Raw genomic sequence first — 25,253 nt, 5'->3', positions numbered from 1 at the left:
GGTAAGGAAGTGGAGCTCACAACAGATCTGAAGATATTCACAAACTGCTTTTTAATTCTACAATTAAGACGTCTAGGCTAAACTGATTAAAGGCTTAAGTTCAACTGAATAAAAACTGGGCACATTTGAACTTCAAAACATTGCCTCCTCAAAAGGGATGATTTCTTGACTGTTTTACATTGGCCTCTGTGGCCCTTCATAAGGAACACACTTGCTTCTGGAGAGACGGCTCAGTGGTTAAGAGCACTCGCTGTTCTTCCAGAGGACCCAGGTTCAGTTTGCACATGCTGATTCATAATGGTCTGTAATTCCTGTTCAAGGGAATCTGGCACCCTCTCACATACTCGCAGGCAAAACGCCAACACACATTTTAAAAATTACCAAATTGGGGGTGGGGAAGCGCCAGGCTTTGGTGGCACACACTTTAATCCTAGCGCTTGAGAGGCAGAAGCAGGCAGAACTCTGAGTTCGAGGCCAGGACAGGCAGGAAAAGTGAGTTCCAGGACAGCCAGGGCTACACAGAGAAATCCTGTCTTGGAAAAAGAAAAAAAGAGAGAGCGATAGAGAGAGAGACAGACAGACAGACACTCTGGAATGAGGAGACGGCTCAGTGGGTGTTGTACTTTGTTTTCCTGTTGATGCAATAACACGACCAAGAGCAGCTGAGGAAAGGAAGGGCTTATTTGGCTTACTTGGGACCAAAGCCCCTCTGGCAGGGAAGCCAGGACAGGAACTCAGAGCAGGAAGCAGGTGTGGAAACTGTGAAGAACAGTGCTCGTTCACCGGCTCACACTCAGCTAGCCTTCTTATACAGACAAAGCCCACCTGCCTAGGGATGGTGCCACCCATGGGAGGCTGGGCTGTCCTACGTCAATCCTCAGTCAAGATGATCCCTCGAGGGCATGGCCACAGGCCAGTCTCACTAAGGCAGTTCTTCAGCTGAGGGTCACTCTTTCCAGGTGACCAGTTCTAGGTTGAGTCAACTTGAGGATAAAAACCAACCAGGATAGAGAGTAAATTGCTTACTGCGAAAGCATGAGGACTTGAGTTCGAATCCCCGGCAGCTGCTTAAAAACCTGACGGGTGGCAGTGCACTTCTGTAACCCTGGTCCTGGACGATCCAGGGGTTTGCCGAGAGGTCAGCCTGGCCAATCAGTAAGCTCCAGGTTCAGTGAGAGATCCTGTCTCAAAATAATAAATAACAAACATAACAATAATTTAATAATAATAATAGGGAGTGACAAAGGAGGGCACCTGCTCTTGACCTCCAGCCTCTGCGTGTGTGTGAACCTGCATACACACACTCAGAAGTGGGCTGAGAAAGTCAAGTCAAGGCCTGGGCCAGGGAAACACCAGCTCTGTTATCTATGGCTCTGGCCACAGGAGAACAGCGAAAGGTCATGTCGAAGACCTGGAGAACTCTGTTCTCTCGGGAAAATTCTGGGCCCAGAGAAAATACAAACGACTCTGTTTTAGGAACTTGGGAAAGTTCCTCTCCTCACATCCCTTCAGAAGGCGCAACTGAGGGGGGCGCTCAGGTGAAACAAGACCGAAAATCAAGAAAGGGAGAGCCTTGGGACCCAGGGGACGGTGGACCCAGCTCAGAAGGGCAGGGGTAGCGTTCTGGGGGCACTGCTTCAGGCTGCCCAGGGACAGTCCAGCCCACCCTGCCCCATCCACTCTATGAGGATGCTGCCCTCGGGACAAGGACTGGGGCAAAATTTGAGGGCACCTTACAAGAAAGAGAAAATAAAAGCAGTGAGCAAAAGCCAGCAGACACAGGGAGTTCCACCAAGCAGGTGTGACACACAGGGGTTATTTTAACCATGGCGCATGCTGGAGACTGAAGGATGGACAGGGAGACCGGTAACCTTGGTGGTAGGCGGGTTCTCCTCAAAACGGATCTGGAGCTATGTATAGATATATTCCTTATATACACTCACACAGACACAGACACACGCACACACACACACATGCATACACACACAATGGCACACATCATACTTATACAGTTATAGTCTTTTTAAAAGTCTGCTGTAGAAGACATTTATAGTTAAAAACTAAATGTGCAAAGCGGTTTATTCACAGCAGAGGCAGAGATGAAGGGGGCAACCTCACACTCCTCTTTCCTACTTGGTCCTCTGTCTTAGACTCTTAGACTGGGGAAGAAATGCAATAGTTCCATATGTAAATATGGAAGATTCCGACAGAGCCAAAAGAAACTGTCAGACGTTGGCAAGTCCGTGAGAAAATCCTCCCCTGTGTTCTTTAGAATTGTGGAGTCAGATTTGCTACAATCAGAAATAGCAGTGGCTAACAGCGAACAGTGAGCTAACTTGGCAGTATCTCCCCTTGTGGAGAGCCCATGGTTTCTTCGTGGCTTGGTTTGGGCCCGAGTGCCTCCCTTTTTTTGGGTTTTTGTGTGAAGACCCCTTGGTTCCAGCTCGGGTGGGGATGGTAGGGGGCCCAGAAATTGGCCATGATGATATATTCAATGCAGATGGGGCCCAGTGGCGGCCCAGGGCACCGCGTGGGTCACCTGTCTCAGGACTTCTCTGAGGGGACCGGGACCTGCAGACAGCAAAGAGACACGGTCGACTCCATCTTTTCTTCTTCCCCTTCTCTGTCACAGCGGGTGTTCGTCTGGGACCTGGACGAGACAATCATTATTTTCCACTCCCTACTCACAGGGACTTTTGCGTCCAGATATGGGAAGGTAAGGGTCCATTTTATTTTGTCTTTCTCTTTAAAAAAAAAAAAATGCACATTTATGTGTTTGCTTACTCTGCATAGGCCTGTGTGTCTGGGTCTGGGTGTGAACATGTGTGGCACTGTGAGGCTGTGACGGTCAGAGAACAACTTGGGGAAGTCCATTTTCACCTCCACCGTGTGCGTCCTGGAGCTCAGAACTCCCATCATCAGGCTTGGCAGCAGGTGCCTTTGCCTACCCAGCCAACCTGCTGGCCCTTTTACATGTTTGCAAAGGTGGCTGTGTGCCCAGGCTGCTTGTCCTGGGAATTGTGGGGCTTCCTCATGAGCAACTCGTCAGCCCAAAGCTGCTGCCTCTTTGGGTTAGCCCAGGATCGGACCCTGTGAAACGTTCCTTTGGTGCGTGAAAATTTCACACGCTTCCTATCTACCATCTCAAGCCTTTGCTTCCAAAGCATGGAGTCATCAGCGTCTCTAATCATCAAAATCTGTGGGGGTCTACTTCCTTAACGGGCAGAAGTATACCACAGGTAGACGCATAGTAAGCTAGAAAATGGGGTGAAGTGCTTTTGTACTGCCTGGTTATCTAGCAGGTGTCACAGGCATGAGTGTCCTGTCTTCCTCTTGCTTCTCTCTCACGGAACCTGGAACTCGCTCATATGACAAGACTGGCTGGCCAGCCAGCCCCAGGACCCTGTCTCCGCTGCCTCAGCTCTGGGCTACAGGTGCACACAGCGTGTCCGGCTTTTTACACAGGTGTCGGGGATCTGTGGACTCAGGTCCCTCAGGCTTGTGCGGGAGCGGTTTACCGACAGCTGTCCCCACAGCCTGCTGCAGACTTGGCATACCTCAGACAGATGAACCGGGGACATCCACCGTCTCCACAGGCCGGGCGACATGTAGGGCGTTGAGGGCTGCACCTAAGAGGGAAGTAGAGTAGCTGCCTGCCGGGCGGTGGGGGGTGGGGGGAAACAGCTGCTTCCAGCCCTGGTGGGGAAGGAGCCTCACCAGGCCTGGGAAACCCTTTTCATCCTGCTCAGTGTGCTGGGCTTGACATCACCTCATGGCTTTCCCAGCTGCTTGCGGTTTTTATGGCGGCTGTAACAAGCTGGAGGTGTGATTAACAGGGTAGATTTATTGTCTGCCATGATGCTGTGCCGGATATAAAATAAAATTAAAAAAAAATGGTGTCAGGGCGTAGAAATCTCCTGCCCGTAGACACACCATTAATATGTGCAGTAGGACGGCGGCATGCGCTTTCAGGTTCCCGTGATGCTTAGGTGGGCGCCAGCAGCAGGAGGGGCTGTAGACACAGGTGGACTCAGCAGCCAGAGCAAATGTGTGCCCTCCCCTGGGGCCGTGACTATCAGGCACTCTCTTCCCCAGGGCTGTTGTGTGTCACCCAATAAGGCTGTTTTGTGGGTATCCATCCACCCAGTGAGCTCACTACCCCAGGTACACACTGGATGGTTCTGGGTGAGCTCAGGGGAGTCGGCCTTCCTTGATGTGAGTTATGCTGTGAGGGCCCTTGAGGGAAGGACCCACCAAGCACTCCATCCTGGGTCCCACGCCCTTGGTGCCTATCATTCCTCAAGGCCGGCCTCCCCTCCCCAGCCCCACTCCTTCAGTCAAGACACCACCTTCCGCCAGCAGCCTAGCTGGTCCCCCAATCCCTGCTTTCCCGCCCACTTGTCCCAGCCTCTCCAGCAGCTGTGAAGGCAGGTGCCTGCTGCCATGCTCAGCTTCCATTCCTACCGCTAATGTCACTTTCTTCAGGGGCCCTTTCCTAACCACTTCCATCTTAACTGCATCTCTCCCTAGAAAGGCATTTTGTGCACTTTTACCATAATTCTGCACTTCATGCACACCCCCTTTGTAGACACGAAGGACTCAGAGGTTAAGAGACCATGAACATTTCTCACCTTCTCAACCCAGCATGGGTCAGGACATAGGCTTGCTTAATGAGCATTTGCTGGGGGAACGAATCTGGGTGATCGCCTAGGAAGCCTCTGGAGGACCAGAGCTTCCATTTCTGTCTTGTTTGTTGCTTCATGAAAAAGTAGGATGCAGTTACAGAACATAGCCTCCCACTTAGCAAGCATCGAGTAAATATTTGCAGGAAAAAGGGATGGAGAGAGGGAGAAAGGAGAAAAGGGAGGAAGATAGTGTCAAAGCAGAATTTCTAACTGGTGGCCACTGGCCAAATTCAGCCAGCAGATATTTTTGTTTGGCCTCTAGAGTATTAAAAAAAAAAAAAGTGAATTGATCGCCAACATTTAAAAATGAGGCAATTGCACAGACCAAACAATCCAGATTTCCAGCTCTTCTTGAAAAATGAGGAAATCTGGCAAGCCGGCACTCCCCTGTGACAGCAATCAGCAGGAACCCAACAGCGGCTGCCCTTAGGTAACTCGTTTTCTCAGGGCCTGTGGCCCACCTCACCCAGTGTTGGGCTCTCTAGCCTCTTGGGTATCTGAGTTCCAATGCTCTAGAACTGCCAGGCTGTAGAAGGCCAGAGCTGGAAAGATCCAAAATCCACCACATGAATTCAGTTTCCATCATTTGAAGAAAAAACTGAAGCTCACAGGGAGTAAGATCATCCAAGAGAGAAGGGAAGTAGGACACAGGCTCATCTGCCTTCTTGTGTAATCTCTAGATGTCCTCATTCCTCTACTAGAATCTTCCATTCCCTCCCCCAGATCCCTATAAGGTAAAAAAGAAATTAGGGTTTTTATTTGCAAAGTCCGGTAGACCTGAACTTAAGATCCTTGAAGTAGCTGGCAGCAGTGGCCCATACCCTTAATCCCAGCATGTGGGAGGCAGAAGCAGACAGATTCCTGTGAGGCTGAGGCCAGCCTGGTCTACAGAGCAGGTCCCAGGCCAGCCAGGGGTACACAGAGAGATTAAGTCTCAAGATACAAACAAACAAAAACCTAGAATTAGCAAGGTAACTTGCTAATTTCTCGTGTGTATATGCACACATACACACATATTCACAACATACAGATACATACATATGTACACAATCACACACAAACATATACACACATACACACACACACTTACACGCACCCCTCACAGTTTGGGCATAGGTAACTTAAGCCGGACCAGCAGCAGGAATGGAGGCTCCCCCAGGCTTGCTCTCCGCCATCCCAGGAACGTTGGTCATTGCCAAGATTACTCACAACTCACCTCATGTCTGCATTCCAGCCAAGAAGAGGGCATGTGAAGAGGAAAGCCACTCTTCCTTTTCGTTTCTTTCCTTTTTGCTGTCGTTGTCATTGTTAAATTCTACAGGAATGGTTGTTTTGCCTGAATGTGTGTCTGTGTACCTGGTTCCAGGGTGCTGGGTATCATGGACTTAGATACTACTGTGAACCACCACGTGGGTGCTGGGAATTGAGCCCAGGTCCTCTGAAAATGCAGCCAGTGCTCTTAACTGCTGAGCCATCTCTCTTTTCTTTTCTTTTGCCCCACTCTTTTAAGGGCCAAGCCCAGAAGTGACACATATCACTTCTGTTCACATCTCATTGGCTGAAAGTTTATCACGTGACCACACCTAGCTGCAAGGTGGTCTTTCTCTGAGGCAATTACACGCCCAGTTTAAGATGCAGGGTTTCTGTTGCTCTGAGGAAGAGAAAAGAGAAAGAGATAATGGAAGGTAACTGGCAGTTTCTAGCCCAAAGTACTGCCCAGCGTACAATTGTCTTTGTTTATGAGACAACTGGATTTGTGAGTCTGAGCACTAGAAAGAGGTCCAAGCTACAAGTCTAAGCCAGGAAGTCAGAGAAATGGGAGCAGCCAACAGGAGCAGAACTTTGGGCCCATTTTACAGACAGTAACCAAGACCCAGGAGCCAATGCAGTTGGGATATTCCTAACAACTAGAACCCATGGCGTCCACTTCTGGCCTGCTGTTCTTCCTCTGCTATAGTTAGGGACCTGTTCCTGCCAGCTGAGAGCAAGCAGCTCTAGGTTTGAAGCTCGTATAGGTGTGCCTCACAGGGAACCGATCAAATAGCCGTACCTGAACTATCCAGGGATCCCTGGGCTGCAGGTCTGGCTGGATCCAGGAGCAGCATCCTCAGCTCACCCTCAGCCAGCTTCTTCACATAGCCATTGATTCCCTCTCGGCAATCCCAACTGAAAAAGGAGTTTCTGCTTCTCAAATCCCACCCCAAGTCTTGTCCCACACTGGCTCCCATGCCCATCCCAGCCTCTGCACTTCCGCTTACCCAGGCTAGCACCAGAGCCCACTCCTGGATGGAAGAAATGGAGATCAGACCATCCCCCAGGGATAGGCCCCCAAAGGAACCTGAAGCACCTTTCCTGGAAGGGCGGAAGCCCACAGATGCATGATTCTAGCTCTGGAAGCCGAGACCCTCGGGAGAGTCCACGCCCAGGTCCCAGGCCTCACCATTTGCTCTGTTGAGCATTACACAGAAGCAGGACTCACGCCTGCCACAGCCTCAGCCAGAGGAGGAATCCCTGTTTACTTAGGGAACAGAGACCAGAGCTAACCGATTAAGGAATAATTCAAAACAGGGTATTTGCATTCCAAAACAGAAACCTGGCCGTCCTCCTGGTCCCAGTCAGGGGGTGCCGAGTGCAGCTGTCACCTCTCAGTTGCGTGCCAGCCCCTCCTCCCCAGGGCTCAGGGCCTGCAGCCCTGCGGTAGCTACCTCCCACATCTCCCATAGATGTTTCAGTTGTGCCCGCAGAGGTAACTGCTAAGTGCATCCTCCTAAACCCCTTGCCCACTTTTCTCTGAACCCTGCTCTTCCTGTTGGGATTAGAACACAAGGTGGAAGGTGGCAGTGGGGACTTTGCCTGGAACCAGAGTCAGAGCCACAGTCTCATTTTCTTAATTTTGTTACATAGTCTGTGTGCGTGTGTTGCCACACGTGTGTGCCGTGGCACTCCTGTAGAGGTCAGAGGACAGCTTGCACCCTCCACCATGTGGGGGTCCTGAGGATCAAACTCGGGTGTGTGCGGTGGGGGAGGGGAGTGACAACCATTCCTCTACAGGTCTCTCTGGGACTGTCTGTCCTACGCTGTTCTGTGTGTCTGTCTCTAGGCAGTACGACACTGCTCTGTGTGCATAACTTTTATAGTCAGTTTTGAAATGGGAAGTTGAACCTCCATCTCGACCCCTGTAACTGGCGCCTCCGTTAGGTGCATCTCCTGTGCCTTCCATGCGACTTTTTTTGTTTGTTTATTTTTTTGTTTATTCGAGACAGGGTTTCTCTGTGTAGCCCTGGCTGTCCTGGACTTTGTAGACCAGACTGACCTCGAACTCACAGAGATCTGCCTGCCCCTGCCTCCCTGAGTGCTGGGCTTACAGGTGTGTGCCACCACGCCCGAACTCCACAGGACCTTTGCACATGCTGCCTCATCTGCTAGGAATCTCACTGCTCCAGGTTCTTTCCTGACTTTATTCAGGGACCTGCCCCAAAGCTCCCTCATCAAACAAGCCTTGCTGCCTCCTGCCGTAGTTAGCATTGATTATTTTCAACGCCAGGTATTTCCAGGTTCGTGGTGCCTTAGTCAAAGACCTGAGAAGGGAACGCAGACTGCAGCGTGGCAGGGGGGCTTTTCAGGAGCAAAGCCAGCAGGGGCAGAGCAGACGTGGTGCACCTCAAGGAGCAGCAGGCTGCTTGAACCAGAGTACTCAGGGGCCCAGGTATTGTCATGTCTTCCATTTCAGGGTCTAAGAGGAGAAGCTGGTTGCTAAGGGGTATGGAGTACAGGGTTTCTGTTTTGATTGACGGGCTTGGACTGTGTAAACCTTTGCTCCCTGCCCTCGTCCCTTCCCACCATGCATCTGATTTTAATCGAGTTGTTCAGTCACCCGGTTATGTAGAGGCATAAGACAGTAAAGAGGTGTTTGCCCTAAAAGTTCACTCAGTGTGCCTTGTTACTCGAGCACCCAGAACTCACTCAGGCCAGATTAAGACTCCTGCCTCCTATACTCACATATGTCCTAGAATGCGCATCCAGCGGAATACACAAAAGGGGAGTTACCAGACCTGCAAAATGGCTCTGCCTGATGATCTGAGTTCAAGCCCTGGAACCCACACTGAAAAGAGACAACCAACTCCCAAAAGTTACCCTCAGACCTCCATAGAGACACTGTGGCATAGGTGTGGCGTATGCCCATTCTCACAGACCCAATAACAATAAATAAAAGAAATTGTTTAGGAAGGGGTGTTACCAAGTGGCTCCTAAGGAAGGGCTAGCTGTTTCTGCTGTTTGGAGATGAATGTGTACCCAGCCCAAGCCAAGCGGAGTCCCAGTTCACTGAGCTGTTCCCTATGCTTGCCTGCCTCCATTAGGTAGTTCGGGCATAGAACCAAACTGTGTGCCAAAGCTTGAGGCATGCGCATCAGCCATATTTTAACGAAATATTTGAAAAACTCAAATCAATGCCAAAACTCGATAATGAAAGAAAAATCAGCGTTTAAGTGATGACAGTTCAGGTCACAACCCTGTGTCCTTGTGCAGGTTAATCAGTTTCAATCCTGATTCCTTGGCTACAGTGGCAGTTAAGCCTTTACATAGCAAATTACCAGTGTGACAACAGTAGGGATAGACTGGCTTTATGGAGTCCCACTGTGTGTGTGTGTGTGTGTGTGTGTGTGTTTTGCTGTATTCACATGTGTGTGCATATGTTGGGGAGTGCATACCTGCACTCCCCATGTACATGTGGAGGCCAGAGGAGGATGTCATGTATCCTCTATCCTCTCTCTCTCTCTCTCTGCCTTACTCCCTTGAGACAGGGTCTCTCCCGAACCTGGGGTTGGGCTGGCAAAAAGCCAGCCAGGATGATCCTCCAGTTCCCAACCGTCCACACACAGTGCGGCCGTGACCACACCCAGCTTTTTCTTTTTCTGTGAACACGGAGGGCCGGGAACTTGGGTCCCCATGGGTGTGTGGTAAGCCCTCTCTACCCACCAAGCCTCCTCCACAGCCTTGGATACAGCTGTGTTTTCTGTGGAGATTTCATTAACTTTTTCCACTTGATCCAAAGTACGGAAAAAAATGTAAGTGTGTTTGGGGGATCAGTTTCCTTCTGCCTCTGGCTGGACAGGAGTACTGTCCCAGCTGCAGCCTAGGGCTAGAACAGAGCCTGCAGGCAGTGTCTGCCGAAACCATGAGTGTTGGTGGGGAGACACCTAAAGCGTCTGGAGCAGAAAGCATCCTCAGCCCTCACTGCACTAAATAGAGTATTTTTGGTGGGTTGTGTTCTGCCGCTCCCTCCCCTACACACGCACACCAATTTTACATCCAAGTCAAGCCTATGTGCTCCAGCTTCCTCTCCAGCCTTCCCCACACTGGATCAGACCTCTAGAGTCTCAGCATCAACGACCTGGATGAGGCCGCTCAGGGTGCCACTGGGGTGTGCCCAGTTCCTGTCTCTGGAGCTTCTCATGGTGAGGTTAGCCATGGTCGAAGCTGCTCCACCCGAGCCAGGATTAGCTCCTATGTGGGCCAACGGGGTGAGGGCCAAGGGTCCTCAGACCTTCCTCCTCCTCAGTGGGGAACAAGGCCAGGAAGCAGCACTGCTGGTTGGTTCCTTAGCCCAGAACTTACAACTTGCTTCTTTATGTAGGGGAAGCTGGAAGGAAAGAGCTGAGGGGCTCACAGGGCCTGCCATGTCACTGTGGGAGGGAACAGCAGAGCCTGTGGGTCAGAGAGAGAAAGAGAGGCAGCTGCCATTGTTGCAGTATGGCCAAGACTCAGCAGCTCCCACAATGCCTGGGCCCCTCAGGAGCCCAGCAACTACAGCAGCTCAGCTATGCAAGTGCCCCGGGCCAGAGCCATGGCCCAAGCACTCGGAATGCAGCGGGGAGCCAAGGCCAGGAAAAACTTATGTCTCGGAGGAGGAGACAGAAGACAATCATGAGATAAATCAGAACTACTGAGAAAAGCCAGACATGGCGGCACACCTCTATGGTTCCACTGTTGGGAGACTGAAGCAGGAGGATCACCAGTTTGAATGCAGCCTGGCCTTCATACACAGAGCCTCCTTTAGAGAGAAGGGGGAGGGAGAACAGAGAAAGAAAGTGTTAGGAGGTAGTGAGAAGCAGGAAGTACCCAGGGGCTCAGATTCAATCTCTGAGTATAAAAACAGGGCACTACCTCTGAGTATAAAAACAGGGGACTAGCATGTATCAAGGTCCTGCAGCCAGACTCTACCTAGTGAGCCTGAGCACCATCAGCGGGGCCCGTAAGGCCGAGGCAGTGCAGGAGTGGGGGACAGCGGCAATGGGACCAGCTTCTGCTGTGCGCCCCGGGGTGCAGGGCGGAGAGTCCAGGCGGAGCTCACTCTCAGCAGAAGCCCCGGCTGCTTCCTGGAGGCATGAGCGCAGTCCGGAGAGCCTCGGGAGGAGGGTGCTGCAGCCTGCTGAAAGTCTCTGCTCAGCTAGGAGGTGGAGCGGGGAGGCAGAAGCATAGCAGCCTAGAACCCACCACGGGACAGGATGTGAAGCAGTGGCCAAAGAAGCGGCTGTCAGTAAAATGTGCGTTTTGCAAGCATGGGGTATCAAGCTCAAGCCCCAAAACCCACAGTTAAAAAAAAAAAAAATGGAGGCAGTGACACACTTGTAATTCTATCACTGGGGAGGAGGAGACATGCCTACACACACTCACACAAATACAAACATACACATACAGAGCACACATACATACACCACACACATTTATACACATGTGAACATACACACACATACACCACACACACACATATGTATGCACATATGAACATCAACACACACACAACAGAAATTTTACAAATAAAAATGATCACGTTACTATTTTGGCACTGCTAAGGTTCAAATGAGAGGGGCCCTTTGGACGTCAATTCATCCAGAGGCCCTTAGGTTGGAACCCCACCCACCCACCCCCCAAGACACAGCGCTCTGTCCACAGCTGCCTCTCAGACATCTAGATCTTTCCATCCTCTCACAAACACCAGCCAAAGTGTTTAAGGACCGCTGTTTATTTTATTTCTTTAATGAGAAAACCTTAGCGTTCCTCCCGAGTTCAGCTGTGTTTATTTACATTGCGCTGGGCTCCGGGCCTGCAACGGCCTGAGGTCTGACAGGCTGAGGAGCCCAGCCCCAGCAAAACACACTCCTTAGAACTCTAGAAAGTAGACTCTCAAAATAAATACTGCCTAATTCGCTCGGCCGAGGCGGATTAAGTCAAGATGAATACAATTTAGAAAGGATTTGCTGAGGAAGTGGGAGATTTTGTTCCCGCACTGGGGTTGAGCTCACGTCAGAATCTTTTTCTCCCACCTTCAGACTCTGGCAGCGAAAGCTATTTGGTTCTCGGGACTAATGAAGAAACATCTTGGACGGATGCTTCCGACCCGTGATTGTTTTGTTTGTGGTAGTAGGGCTTGGGGGTAGATAGCTTCCCTGGCCACTTCGCCCATCCTGTAAGACACTGAACACAGGCATCTGCTGTTGTTTGGAGGTGGACCAGGAGGGAGCCTGGAGATGCTTTGATAGCGCCATGCCAGGCAGGTGAATGACAGTCTTCCAGGCCCTCCCGCAGGGGGTGGTACCCTTTGTCGTCTTAATCCCTTGTAATAGCATAACCCCAAGTAGGAACCTAAATGCCGAGGGCCTGTGCTTATACGTTTTCTTGGCATTAAAGGATTTCACCCAACAGAAAATACAGGTTTGGGTGACGGCTAGAGGTTATCTGGAAAGCGTTCATTATGGTCTTTCTTTGAAGCCGAGGCTCCCTGCCACTCGGAGAAGTCGGGTCCCTGTGGAATCCCCCGGCTTTGGGTTGAGGGGTTGGGAGCTACTTAAAGACTTAGTAAGTGCCGTCTGCTCCCTTTGCCAGCCCTGCCCCCACCCCACACACTCCCTGCCCACCTGCTGGAGGGGACCTGAAAGGAGAAGAAAGCCAAAGGTTTCACTCACCTCTGAAAACCTAAGAGGACTGGGCTGGGTTGGGGTGAACGGTTCTTTTGTTCTCTAAACACAGGGGCTGTGCTCTCAATGGTCGTGGGCCAGAAAGGGTGCCACAGAAACCATGGCAGGGGCTTTTCCTTTTCAAATTGAGAGGGTGCCCCCCCCCGCTTCACCCCAGCCCACCCCACCCTACCCCAGCCCACCTGTGCGTCATGCCATTTAGTCTCCAACAATAGGGGTGCCTGAGCGTGTCCAAAGGTTGCTGGGACTCCCGGAGCGGAGCCTCGGGTGATGAAGTGTGGCTGGATGAGTGGCAGGTGGGCGCCAGCACTGATGTCGCCGTGGTTGACTGACTCTGCAGCAGGGTGTGTCCCTCCCCGTGCCAGCCTGCCACACTCCCGCAGAGTTTATGGACTTTGGCTTGGGGCACCTCTAAATGGCAGGAGGCACCAGCGTTCGGGGGCGGGGGGGAGGCCCACTGGGGCTTTATTCTAAGCAAGCACAAATAGCTAAAGCATCCCTTTGGGGACACCACCCCGTCCCCAAACAGGACAGTCACTTGGTGGTGGAATAGCGTTTGGTGACAGAGAGGAACGGGGCAGTGTTACAGGAGACAATGTGAATGAAAGCTGAAAACCCGGAAGAAGAGAGGTAGGAGGACCACCACGTGGCACGTCTGGGGAGCTAGGCTTCTCAGGGACTGGTGGTGATCCGTGCAAAGGGTGGTGAAGGCAGTGTTTTGTGGTGATGTGGTCTTACTTTCCAGTGAGGAAAGCTTTGGGAAGTAGATGGAGGTGGTAGATGCCCCTGAAGTATGTACTCCCCCCCAAAAAAAAAAAAAGTCTGTGGGCTGGAGAGATGGCCCCATGGGTAAGGACACTGACTCCTCTTGCAGAGGAATCCGGTTTCCAATCCCAGCCCCCAGTTCTAGGAGACCTGATTCCCTCTTCTGACCTCCTTGGATATCAGCAGGCAAATACATGAAGCACAGACAGAATGCCCAAATTCATAAAATGAACTACTTTGCAAAAATTGTGCCAGACACGGTGGGGCACACCCGTAATCCCTGTGCTTGGTGAAGAGGGAGGGAAGGGAGGCAGAGGGATCAAGGGTTCAAGGGCAGCCTCACTACAAAAATGCTCCACTGAAAAAATGTTTGTTTTCTTTTGGAGTTTGCTAAGGATGGAATCCGGGGTTTGTGTGTACTCAGCAACATTCTACAGCTAAACTACACACGCAAAGTCTTTTTTTAAAAAACAAACAAGTTCAAGGTCATCCTCAGCTACAGAGAGGTAGCTCAAGACAGAAGGAGACTTTAACTGGCCTCTTCAGGGAGGAAGGCTGAGGATGTGTGGATGCTCTGTGGGAACCACATAGCACACCATACATCCGCACAGTCAGAACATAATGCCACGAAAAGGAATATCGTCAGTTATAAAGAGAAAACTCCAGATTCCTTAGTAACCATGCAAAGCAAAGGCTTTTTAAACACGCAGGGTTCCTCCAGCTCACCACAGCTCCCAGCCCTGACTCCAAGGTCAGGATCCTGTGCTATCAACTTTTTTTATTCTGTGTACCAAATATGGCCTGCCAACTGTCTTTGGTAAATAAAGTTTTATTGACACACAGCTGTGTCCATGCATTTACATATTGTCCCATGCTGCACCAGGAGGGTTGAGGGGTTACAGTCGAGACCACACAGAACATGGAACCTAGGATGCCTACTTTGTATTAAAAAAAAAAAAAGTTCATCCTCTTGTAGTCTAGAGTGTAGACCATCTGTAAAGTGTAGCCATCTGGAATCAGGTGGCTTAAGTTCAAAGCCAGACTAATTTCCTAGCTGTATCCAACAAGCTGCTTGGTCTCTCTCCTCCTCGTCAGGTTCTGCCTGTGCCATGCAGTTGGGCCATCCACAGCGCTTACCTCCTGGTCAAGGCTGGAATGCACACCTTAACGTGGCACAAGTGTTTAGAAGGAGTCAGCTCTGTAAAAAGTAAATGAAAGGCAGTGTCTTACAGAACTGAGTCTTAAACCACGTGTGGTAATGAACACCTGAGATCTCAGCACTTGGGAGGCTGAAGCACGGAAGCTGGGGCTCAAGGCCAACCAGACCCTCTATCAGATAGAGAGAAAGAAAGGAAGGAGGGAAGGAAAGAAGGGAGGGGGGAAGGAAGAAGGAAAAATTGAATCGTAAGACCCAAATAGGCTCTGTCACAAGCACTGAATATGTTGGCTGTAATGGGACATTAACCGACAGTACACAAATCATATGTGTGGTTGTGTTTCAATAAAGTAAATCCTTAGAAGCAGGCTGCTGGAACCCAGTGGTGCCTCACACCTGTAGTCCTAACACTAGGGAGACTGAGGCAAAAAATATCTCTCTAATTTGAAGGTCAGTCTGGGACACAGAGTAAAATGTTGTCTCAAAAACTAAAAAATAAAAAGCATGGGCTGGAGAGATGGCTCAGTGGTTAAGAGCACTGTCTGCTCTTCCAAATGGACCCTGGTTCAATTCCCAGCACCCATGTGGCAGCTCACAACTGCCTGTACCACCAACTCCAAGGGATCTGACACCTTCACACATAAAATAAAACAAATTATTAAAAAAATAAAAAGCATGCCATTGGCTGAGTCCAGTGCTGTGTCTGTGGAAGGGGCTCTGAAGGATTGCCACTGTAATGAGCAAAGAGCAAGAACCTTGGGGTGCCAGTAGGGATAGGGACGGAGCGTCAGCACCTACTAGGTACCGTCTGTACCTGTGTGTTCACAGCAGCTTTGTGGACACACCAGGCTGCAATGCCATCCATGCCTCTCCATCCTGGACCATCCTGGACCGAGCTCATGTCAGGCTTTCAAAGTTTTCCCACTTACAATACAAGCAGCTGCTGGGTCAGGGTAATCAAGATGGAGTCTGCTGCCTCCTCTGGGTTTCTGGCTTTGAATTTCTGGCCTTGGATAGAATGGAAAACTCTGCATGGAGAAGGCACTGTGTTCTTTAAATGTAAACTATTAAAAAATAAAAATAAAAAAAAGAATCCATGTGCTGTGGGACTACATGACACCCAGAGATCAGAGATGGTTGAGACATCTCTGGTCTCTTCCTCTTGACCCTGATTCCATCATGTGTGCTAAGTTGGCTCTTGTCACCATGACGGAATTTATCCCGAGGTCTTTGGTGGAGTTCTTGTTCATACAGATAAACCCATTTGTTGAGCTTTTCCTCTCTTCTCACTCTCCTGTACTCTGGAAGCAAGTTTAAGGGTGTTTTTTTTTTTGGGGGGGGGTCAAGGTTGTTTTTCTTTACTGTTCAAACATGAGAATTAACCTTTTTTTTTCCTTCACGACCATCATTTTTCTTGTCTTTCTTTTTTAAAAAATAAGAAGGTTTCTTTTCCTTTTTCTTTCTCTAACAAGCTGATCTGTTTTCCAGGAGTTTCCAAGTAATTAAACCCAATTAAAACCATTAAATTCTTGCTTTTAATGACAACTTTATTATTAAAGGCTAACCGCAAGGAGGAGGTTTAACTGGCCGAGCCTTCCACTGTGTGCTAATCCGCCCCTAACCTCTGGCTGACACTCAGAGAGATAAACCCCACAGAATAGGCGAGCTGCTTTAATGAATAGCTTTAATTAGTACTTTTCTTCCTCGTGGCAGAGTAATTATTTGTTCGGCTTCTAAACAGCTACTTGGCAGGAATAGTTAAAGGCCCATTTCATTTGGATGGTGTGATGGCTTCAACTGGTTTTGTGTATGCAGGTGGGATTTTTTTTTTTTTTTTAAGGAAGAAAGGGGGCTTCCTACCAGAATAGGAGCAAAAGCATAGCATCCTGAATATCACACTGAAGTTGGGGACGTCAGGGTAATTGACACAGAAGAAAAAGCCAGGTGACCGCAGGCGGCAGGCTGTGAGCCAGCTCTGGAGTTGGCACCCACCCTGCGCAGGGAACGTCAGGCAAGCCCAGACAGCACCACTCAGAGACACAAGCCTGGCTCCAGGGCAGTCTGGGTCCTGACAGGAGAGGAGAGGGCCTGGGGTGGCGCAATGCCAAACCAGCACCCTCCTTCTGCCCCCAAACCTTTCCCCAGGTGGCACCTGAGAAAGGAAGAACCACATTTACAGGATAGGTGTGGCCAGAGAGGCCCAGAACTGACGGCCTGGCCCTAAGGCACACTGTTTTTCCTGTGACCAGACTGTTGCTGGTGGCTCACCTCTGAGAGGAGGGCGCTGTGGCTATTCAAGTCGAGATGAGGGGCATGAAGTTACCTAAGCTGCCCCAAGTCACCTTCTGAAAGTACAGGCAGGGTCCCAGTTTGCACCCAGAGTCCTCAGTGGGGGTGCTTCAAACTACTGGGTTTCACTTCCTTCTTGAGACACAAAAGAGGCACCCCCTGCCTGGTGGTTGGGAGATTTCAATTTGGGGATGGGGGAAGTAGAAAGTCACATGTAGCCCAGGCTGGCTTGGAACTCCCTAGAGCGTCAAAGATGACCTTGAACTTCTGAGCCTCCACCTGAGTCTGGCATGCAGTACAACTCCAGGTTTACTAGCTGCTGGAGACTGAACTCTGGGCGTTGTGCAAGCTAACAAGGCACTCTACCAGCTCAGCCCCAGCCCCAGCCCCAGCCCTGGGTTTCTTTGTGGTTTCTTCATTTTGGTTTTTAATATAGTTTCGTTTGTGCCTGACTTAGGGAGCTAGCTTAATTTCAATGTGTTCCACTCTGGAATTCAAAGTTAGTTTGCTAATGCTACGATCCAAGAACCTCACTTTTCCTCATCTACAGACCTTTAGAGTGGGGCTTCTCACTGGAGTGACTTGGTTCTGGGGGCCTGTTGGGCTAAGTCTGGTTGTCATCGCTGGGTTGGGGCTGGGGGGGGGGGGGGGCTGCTATGGGCATTAGGGGTGGAGATTAGGTATGCAGATACCCAGGAAGGACCCCTCTGGAAATGCTGTTAACACTGAGCTGGGGGCTGGAGAGATAGCTCTGTGAGAAATATGCATGCTATGCAGGCGTGAGGACCTGAGCTTGGATCCTTGGTGCCCACTCGAAAGCCAGGCATGGCGCCGCACATCCATAACCAGATTGCTGGGTGGTGGGGGAAGGGACAGTGGGTCCCCAAGGCTCACTGACCAGCCTAACTGAGGCAGTGAGCTCCAGGGTCAGTGAGAGACCTTGTTTCAAGAAAAGATGGAGAGTCATGGAGGAAGATGCCCAGAGTCAACTTCTTCCCTGCACACCTGAGCACACGCATACATATACAACACACACACCACATATACACACCATACATATCGCCATACACCCACACTCACATCATACCTGCAACACACACACACACACACACACACACACACACACACACACACACACAAAGGCAAACCCCCGTCCTTCTATTACTAGACTACTCAGACTACGTAGTCTCCAGGCACCTTGCGAACAAGCAATAGCGGTGTTGATGTGCCCACTGTGGCCGGGGTGAGGCTCAGTGGTGGAGCACTCGCCTGGTACATACAGAAGCCTTGTATCCAGAAGCACAAACAAACAACAACAAAGCCAGGATGTGAGGTCAGAGAACAGCTTTGCCGAGTTGGTCCTCTCCGTCTATCTTTGTTTGGGTCCCAAGAATCAAATTCAGGTTGCCAGGCTAACACACCAAAAGTGCCTTTGCCCGCTAAGCTGTCTTGCTGGCCCCAGCTTAAATCTTAAAAAACAGACAGCCACTGTTTTAAAATAGGAATTTACCAAAAGAAACATAACCATTGCCTTCATTGTAGTAAAAGCAAAGTATTTTGTTTCTATGTTATTGTCTCTGCAAAGACATATACAAGGGAGTTTTGTTTGTTTGCTTGTTTTGTTTTGGATGGTCCTGGGTTCGAATCCCAGCTCTTGTCACTTGTTAATAGTGTGGCCTTGGAGTCTTGGTTTGTCTGGAAAAAATAAGCTGTAGACAAAGGGTCACGAATATTCATGTCTGAGAAGAGTGTGCTGGAGCAGCTGCCGGTCCAGCTGTGACCAGGTGTGCCGGATCAGACACTAACTCTGATGAAATTTGCCTCCTCTGGGTGTGTGGCAGTGGTGAAACCCTACCTCACAAGGTCATTTCAAATCATGATAAATGCTATTAAAAAACTGAAAGGAAGCCAGGTGGTGGAGGTGGCAGAGGCAGCACATGCCTTTTGTCCCAGCACTTGGGAGGCAGAGGCGGGTAGATCTCTGTGAGTTCAAAACCAGCCTGGTCTACAGATGTAGTTCCAGGACAACCAGAGCTACACAAAGAAAGCCTGTCTCAAAAATAATTAATTATAATAAAAAGAGAGTCTGGAGAGACGGCCCAATGGTTAAAAGCACTGGCTGTTCTTCAGACAGCCCAGGTTTCATTCCCAGCACCAACATGGTAGCTCACAACCACCCATAAGTCTGGTTTCAGGGGATCCAAAGCTCCTTCCTGGCCTCGTGGGCCCTAGGTAAACTCATGGTGCGCAGACATGCATGCAAGCAAAACACACACACACACACACACACACACACACACACGCATATATATATATATATATAATTTTAAAGAGAAAAAAAAAAAGCTGTAAGAAGGGCCATGGCTTAGTCAGTGAGTGCTGCCTGGCATGCAAAGATCTGACTTAGATCCCCCAAACTACCTAAAGCAGGCAAGATAAACACAGGCCTGGGATTGCAGCACTCAAAGAGTAGAGTCAGGAGGATCAGAAGTTCAAGATCATCTTCACCTGCATCACGAGTCTAAAGACAGCCTGGGATACTAGAGAGCTATCTCAAAATTAAACCAAAAAAACAACAGCCACAGGTTGCAAAGTGTGAGGTTAAATGGTTACCTGAGAAGTTTTAAGTGGGGAGCATCTTCTGTGGAAGATTCTGGGCCCTGTAGCCTCTCACTAAATGTCCCTAAGCCCCAAGCATTTTGTAAGAGGTATCAAGCCCCCCCCAGAAGCTCTGCAAAGTCTCATCTCTTGTATTCGGGTGATGACACTGGGGTCAAGTGGGGGTGACTGTCACCCCTGATGTCCTTGGGAAATGGCAGGCCAGAACCTGGGCCCAAGTCCTTCTGGCTTCAGGGCTGGTAGGCCCTAGAGATCCTTGTCTGCAGCCACTGGCAAGGACACCTTGGAGACAGTCTGGTATTGTTTGAAAGAGGCCACATGCCCAACAAGTGATGTCAAGTCAAAGAAAGACTGTTAATGCTACAGTTGATGCATAACCCAGACCCTGGGATGCTGTGGCCAAAGACAGCTTGGGATGGATGCAATGAGTGTCATCACTGAAAACAGGCCTGGTAAAGTCTGGTCCTCAGCACAGGGTCAGAATCTTTTGAGGACTGGAGCTGTGGCCCAGCCAGTGGTAGAACACTTACCTAACATGGGCCCATCACCAGAAATAAATGTGGGGCAGGGAGGGGTGGTCCTCTAGAGTTGGCAAGATGGCTCAGCAGGCAGAGGTGCTTGTTGCCAAGCTCAATGATCCCAGTTCAATTCCAGGGACCTCCATAAGGAAAGGAGAGAACTGATTCCCAAAAGCTATCCTCTGACCTCCATGTGCCTGCAGCAGACACATGTGCGACCACAGACTTGTACATAAATAAATCAACACCTTTTCATCACAATTCAGTCCAAGTGGCCACAGTTCAATGAACATTACCAGAAGCCAGCAAAGAAATTGTGTTTGCTTTTGTTGCCAGAGATATTGTGTGTAGAGCAGATAAAGAACTCTAGATGCAAATAATGAAGAGGTAAGAAACCCCATTAAAACTTGGCTATAAACTGGGCATGATGGCACAGGCCTTTGATCCTGGCACTCGGAAGGCAGAGGCAGGTGGCTCTCGGAGGAGTGCCGATGCCTGAGACCTGTCACAGTGGGATCCACACAGCCTGGTGAATCTGCTGGGAGTGACAGGGCAGACGGCTGCCGGTCTCTGTCACCGTCTGTCAGGTCAGCCTCCCCCAGGTGTGATGGTGTATGGCTGATGGATGTGCGCGCGCCGCACACATGCAGGTGCCCCGAGAGGCCAGAAGAAAGCACCCAATCTCCTGACGACAGAGCCACGGGTGACAGGGGTGCTGGGAAGCAAGCCCCAGGAAAAGCTGCAACTTCCTTGCGGCCGAGCCATCTCTCCAGCCCCAGGAACCAACTGTTGTAACTGAGTAACCCTGAATTCAAATTTTAGAGCCTCTCCAAGCCACACCCCTTGCCTTCTTTCTTGCTTGTCTCACATCAGATTGATTTTTGCCTTAGGACTTTTTCTTTTTTATAGTTTTACCCTCTCTCTTCCACACAAGAAGTATAACGTACATCCCGAAATAGCGTGGCGACCACCAGGCTGATGTCTGAACAGCCCACAGGATGAGACACCCTCCTCTAACAAAAAGGATTTCATCAGAAGGCATTAGAATCGGGTCCCCGGGCTTCGGGCTTCGAGGAGATCCAGAGTGCCGCCTCTGCCCCGAGGGGAGGCCCACCTCCCCTCCCCAACCCCCTCACCCAAGGCACACACAGACCACCATGATGCCATCAAAGTCAGTTCCAGAAACCCACAGAACATTAGGGCTCACTGGAAAAATCTGCCACGTCTGGGCCTGGTTTATACCTTCTCGGGGAGACAGCCACCCACAAGCATACCAGGCCAGCAAGAATGGCATTCCACCCTCCCCATCCTGCCCCAGCACGGCGCTTATGGGGCCTGTGCCACGCCGAACTCTTCCTCCGTTCTCCGTCCCGTGTTTTTTCAAGTCATCCATGTATTGAAGGTGCTTGTTTAGCAAGCTAACCGTCGGACCCTGCTTTAATCCAGAGGGTATGCGATGGCTAAGGGAACTATCTTCTGAGTACCTGGCCTCTCCCGCTGCACTGTAGGACATCAGGTGCCCTTGCTTCGTCCCTGGTGGCGGTTGTGAGGAAGTGGACAGGAGTCCTGTAGGATAAGAGTGATACCGGGACACTGGGCGGGGTGTTCACCCTCAGGCCGGACTGTTTAACCCTCTGAGCACCATCGGCTGGCACAAAGTTCAGTGTGGCTCTGAAAGTGTGGTGAGAAAGCTGCCGGGCTGTAGGCTGTGTTCGGCTGGGTCGCATTGCTGGCCAGGGAGATCCAGGAAGCCACCCGTCTCTAGCCTAGGAGCGCTGGGGTCACGGATGAGCCACCATGCCTAGCCTTTCCATGGGTACTGGGGATCCAAACTCAGGCCCTCACGCTTGCATGTCCTGGGCTTTACTGACTGAGCAAACCATCTCCCAGATGCCTCACCAATCTACTTTAAGCACTCCTTTAATCCCAGCACTCAAGAGGCAGGGGAATCTCTGTGAGTTAGAGGACAGCCTGGTCTACAAAGTGAGTCTAGGACAGCCAGGGCTGTTACACAGAGAAACCCTGTCTCGAAAACCAGGCAAACAAACAGAAAACTCGTATTAACACCAGGAAGTCTGTCAGACTTCTTTCTGTTGAGATTTGGTTTTTCCATTTTGCTCTCTTCATCTCCTTCAGCTGGATCAGTTCCAGTCTTTTGCAAGGCACCATCAGTTCTGTATGGAACATCTCTCGGTAGACCCACTTGTTCATGAGAAGGGGATCACTTTGGCTCACAGTTTGAGGGGGACACAGTTTATCGTGGCCAGGGAAAGCATGGAAATAGGCAGCCACATGGCATCCTTAGTCAGGAAGTGAGACCTGTCTATCAAATGTTAAGACCCACCTCCAATGGCCCACTTTCCTCTAGTGAGGCTCCACCCCCCACAGGCTCTACAACCTTCCAAAACAGCACCACCCACTGGGAACCAAATGTTCAAACACTTGAGCCCATGGGGGCTTTTCACATTCAAACACAACAATAACTGTAAATTCTTTTCCAGGGTTAAAAAAGCAAAGCAGCATTTCAGAATATGCTGCTGGTTGCTCTTAATTGTTTTTAACCCAGGAAAAGTCTGCTTACACTTTGAGATTCATGCTATACTGGTAAGTCTATAAGAAACAGCAGTCCCCACTGGCCACGCCTTTGCTTCCTGCCAAGAGGTAACAGTTTTCAGCTTGTGCTGAACTGTTCAGGTGCCACCTCCAAGTTCCTTTTTTCTGTCTTAGCCATGACCTCAATGGTGGGCCACTTGCCTAGCGAAGGCCCTGGGTTCCCTCCCAGTACCAAAAGAACAAATACATTACAAAAGACCTGTAATCACAGCACTTGGGAGGTGGAGGAGGAGGAGCAGGGGTTCAAGACCAGCCTCGGCTACATAATAAGTTTGAGGCCAGCCTGGGCTACGTGAGGCCCTGTCAAAAACAGAAAGAAAGAATGTGCTATCTCTCACCTTTGTTGTGGTCACATGCACAAAACTCCTGTTCATATCCTGCCGCTATCAGCCAGGCACAATGTCAGGTCTGAGATTTGTCCTCTTACAGCCATATGAATCCTTCCCCCAGAGAAGCGGATCTTCCACACAGCGGTTGTTCTGTCCTGTTTCTCTGAGTCCCTTTGGGCCCAGATGGCCACCCTCCTCTCTCCTCCCTGTGTGCAAGAGCTGCCCTCATAGCCAGGTGCACAGCAGCCACACCTCTCTCGAAGGAGCTGCAGGGGCACAGAGGGGCAGCATGTGGCATGCCCACAACCTTCCGGGGCTCACACCGACTCCCTCAGGCTCCAAAGGTTTGTTCTCCAGTGCCCTCTCCGGTTACGGCGGCTTTGTCTGCCACCTCCTGGCCAGGACCCTGAATGGGAGGCTCCGACGCCCTGGTGATGTGTTTGGCCAAAGCCCACTCACTGGTCCTGGCCTGGTTCTCCACAGTTGTGGAGAGATCAGCAGCTGCTCTTTTTCCACTCCCTATTTTCTTTGTTGTTGTTGTTGCTTTGTTTCATTGTTTCTTTTCTTTTTTTTTAAGATCAGAAGGGGTTTGTGTTGGGAATTATTTACTTTTATAGCAGGAGTGCTTCCGGGCGTGTCGTGTACATGTGTGTGCATGTATATGCGTGTGCTGGTGCTCGTGAACTTGGGCGCATGTGCACACGGAGGCGGAGGGACAGTCTGTGCTGTTCTTACTCCCCATTCACCTTAGTTTAAACAGGGTCTCTCACCGGCCTAGAGCTCCCCAGTTGGGCCAGTCTGGCTAGCAGGGAGCCTCGGGCACCCGCCTGTCTCTGCCTCCCAACCCTGGGATTATAAGTCTCCCACAACACTGGGGTTTTTTAATGTACATTCTGGGGATCAAACTCGGGCCGTCCCTTTACTGCCTGGGCTGCCTGAGCGCTGGATTACAGGCATGCGCCATTTTTATTGTAAACTAGACACAACCTGAGTCACCTCACTGGGCAAGAGGGAAGCTCGTCGTTGGACAGGCTTTTGGCCATGCCTGAGAGAGACTGTCTCGATTGATAGCTGGCAGGGGTGGGCCCTGTTCACTGTGAGGACACCATCCTTAGATGTGTGGGTCCAGGCTAAAGCTAGCTAAAGCCTGTCGGCGGTGGCACACACCTTTAATCCCAGCACTTGGGAGGCAGAGGCAGGTGGATCTCTGTGAGTTAGAAGGCTAGCCTGGTCTACAGAGTGAGCTCCAGGACAGCCAACACCACACAGAGAAACCCTGTCTCAAATAAAGAAAAGGAAAGAAAAAGAAAAAAACGAGCCAGCTCACACCTCAGACCCACTGTCACCTTCGAGTCTGGCCCATGTTATCTTGATCCCGGAGGCCAGGCATTGGTTCAGCGGGAACCTGAAGAGATCTGTGAAGTGCAGGGAGGGAAAGCAAGCGTGGGAGACTGCACTTGGACTTGGGGTTTCAGCTCTGCCACATAACACACCTGAGTCCTCATGGCCCAGCAGACAGGGCTTTCAGGAGACACCGCCTCAGTACAGGGGCAACTCACCCTTTTTCACAGGCTGAGAACACCATTAGCTCTTATGTAGTCAAGCCCCAAGCACCTGGAAAAACAATGTTAAAAAGAAAAGATTGGCTTTGCTCACATGGTCCGCATCTGCATGGTCCTGAGTCCTTGGACAGAGCATCATGCCAGCAGGGGTGTGAGGAGGTGGCTGTTCACCTCATGAGGGGGGAAAAGTAAAGAGGAGGGGAGGGGGGAAGAAGAACAAAGACATATCTAAAACAGGAGACAGGATTATACCCGTGAGGGCCTACCCTCAGTGCTCTACTTCCTCTAGCTAGTGCCCCACACACACACTGAAGTTTCTAGAAACTCCCAAAATAACACTTCCAGCTGGGGGCCAAGCATTCCCCGCCTGCGCCTGTGGGGACAGTTCAGAATCAAATCTAATAAAAACTGCTTAAAAAAATAAAAAAGCCTGGCAGTGGTGGCACACACCTTTAATCCCAGCACTCAGGAGGCAGAGGCGGGTGATCTCTGAGTTCGAGGCCAGCCTGGTCTTACTAAGAGAGAGTTCCAGGACAGCCAGGGCTACACAGAGAAACCCTGTCTCTGGGGGGGAGGAGATATTATATATATATTTATATAGTATATATTATATATTATATAACATATAATATATATTATTACATATTATATAACATATATATATATATACATATATATATATATATATATATATATATATATATATATATATGTGTGTGTGTGTGTGTGTGTGTGTGTATG

The 25,253-nt window shown here is 50.3% G+C and overlaps 1 protein-coding gene across 1 annotated transcript in view; it reads left to right on the top strand.

The window, feature by feature from the left end:
* The window catches only part of Eya2 (EYA transcriptional coactivator and phosphatase 2), a 92,627-nt gene that overhangs the window by 49,353 nt on the left and 18,021 nt on the right, over positions 1 to 25,253 (top strand). The window contains exon 8 of the mRNA XM_055596085.1: positions 2,633 to 2,716. Coding sequence (XP_055452060.1) covers positions 2,633 to 2,716 — 84 coding nt within the window. The remainder of the gene's footprint in view (positions 1 to 2,632; positions 2,717 to 25,253) is intronic.

Source organism: Psammomys obesus, unplaced genomic scaffold (assembly GCF_907164565.1).
Source record: "Psammomys obesus unplaced genomic scaffold, mPsaObe1.curated_primary_1811, whole genome shotgun sequence".
In the NCBI taxonomy this organism is placed as follows: Eukaryota; Metazoa; Chordata; class Mammalia; order Rodentia; family Muridae; genus Psammomys; species Psammomys obesus.
Note: the sequence above shows the minus strand (reverse complement) of the source record. Positions and strands in the feature narration are given on the sequence as shown.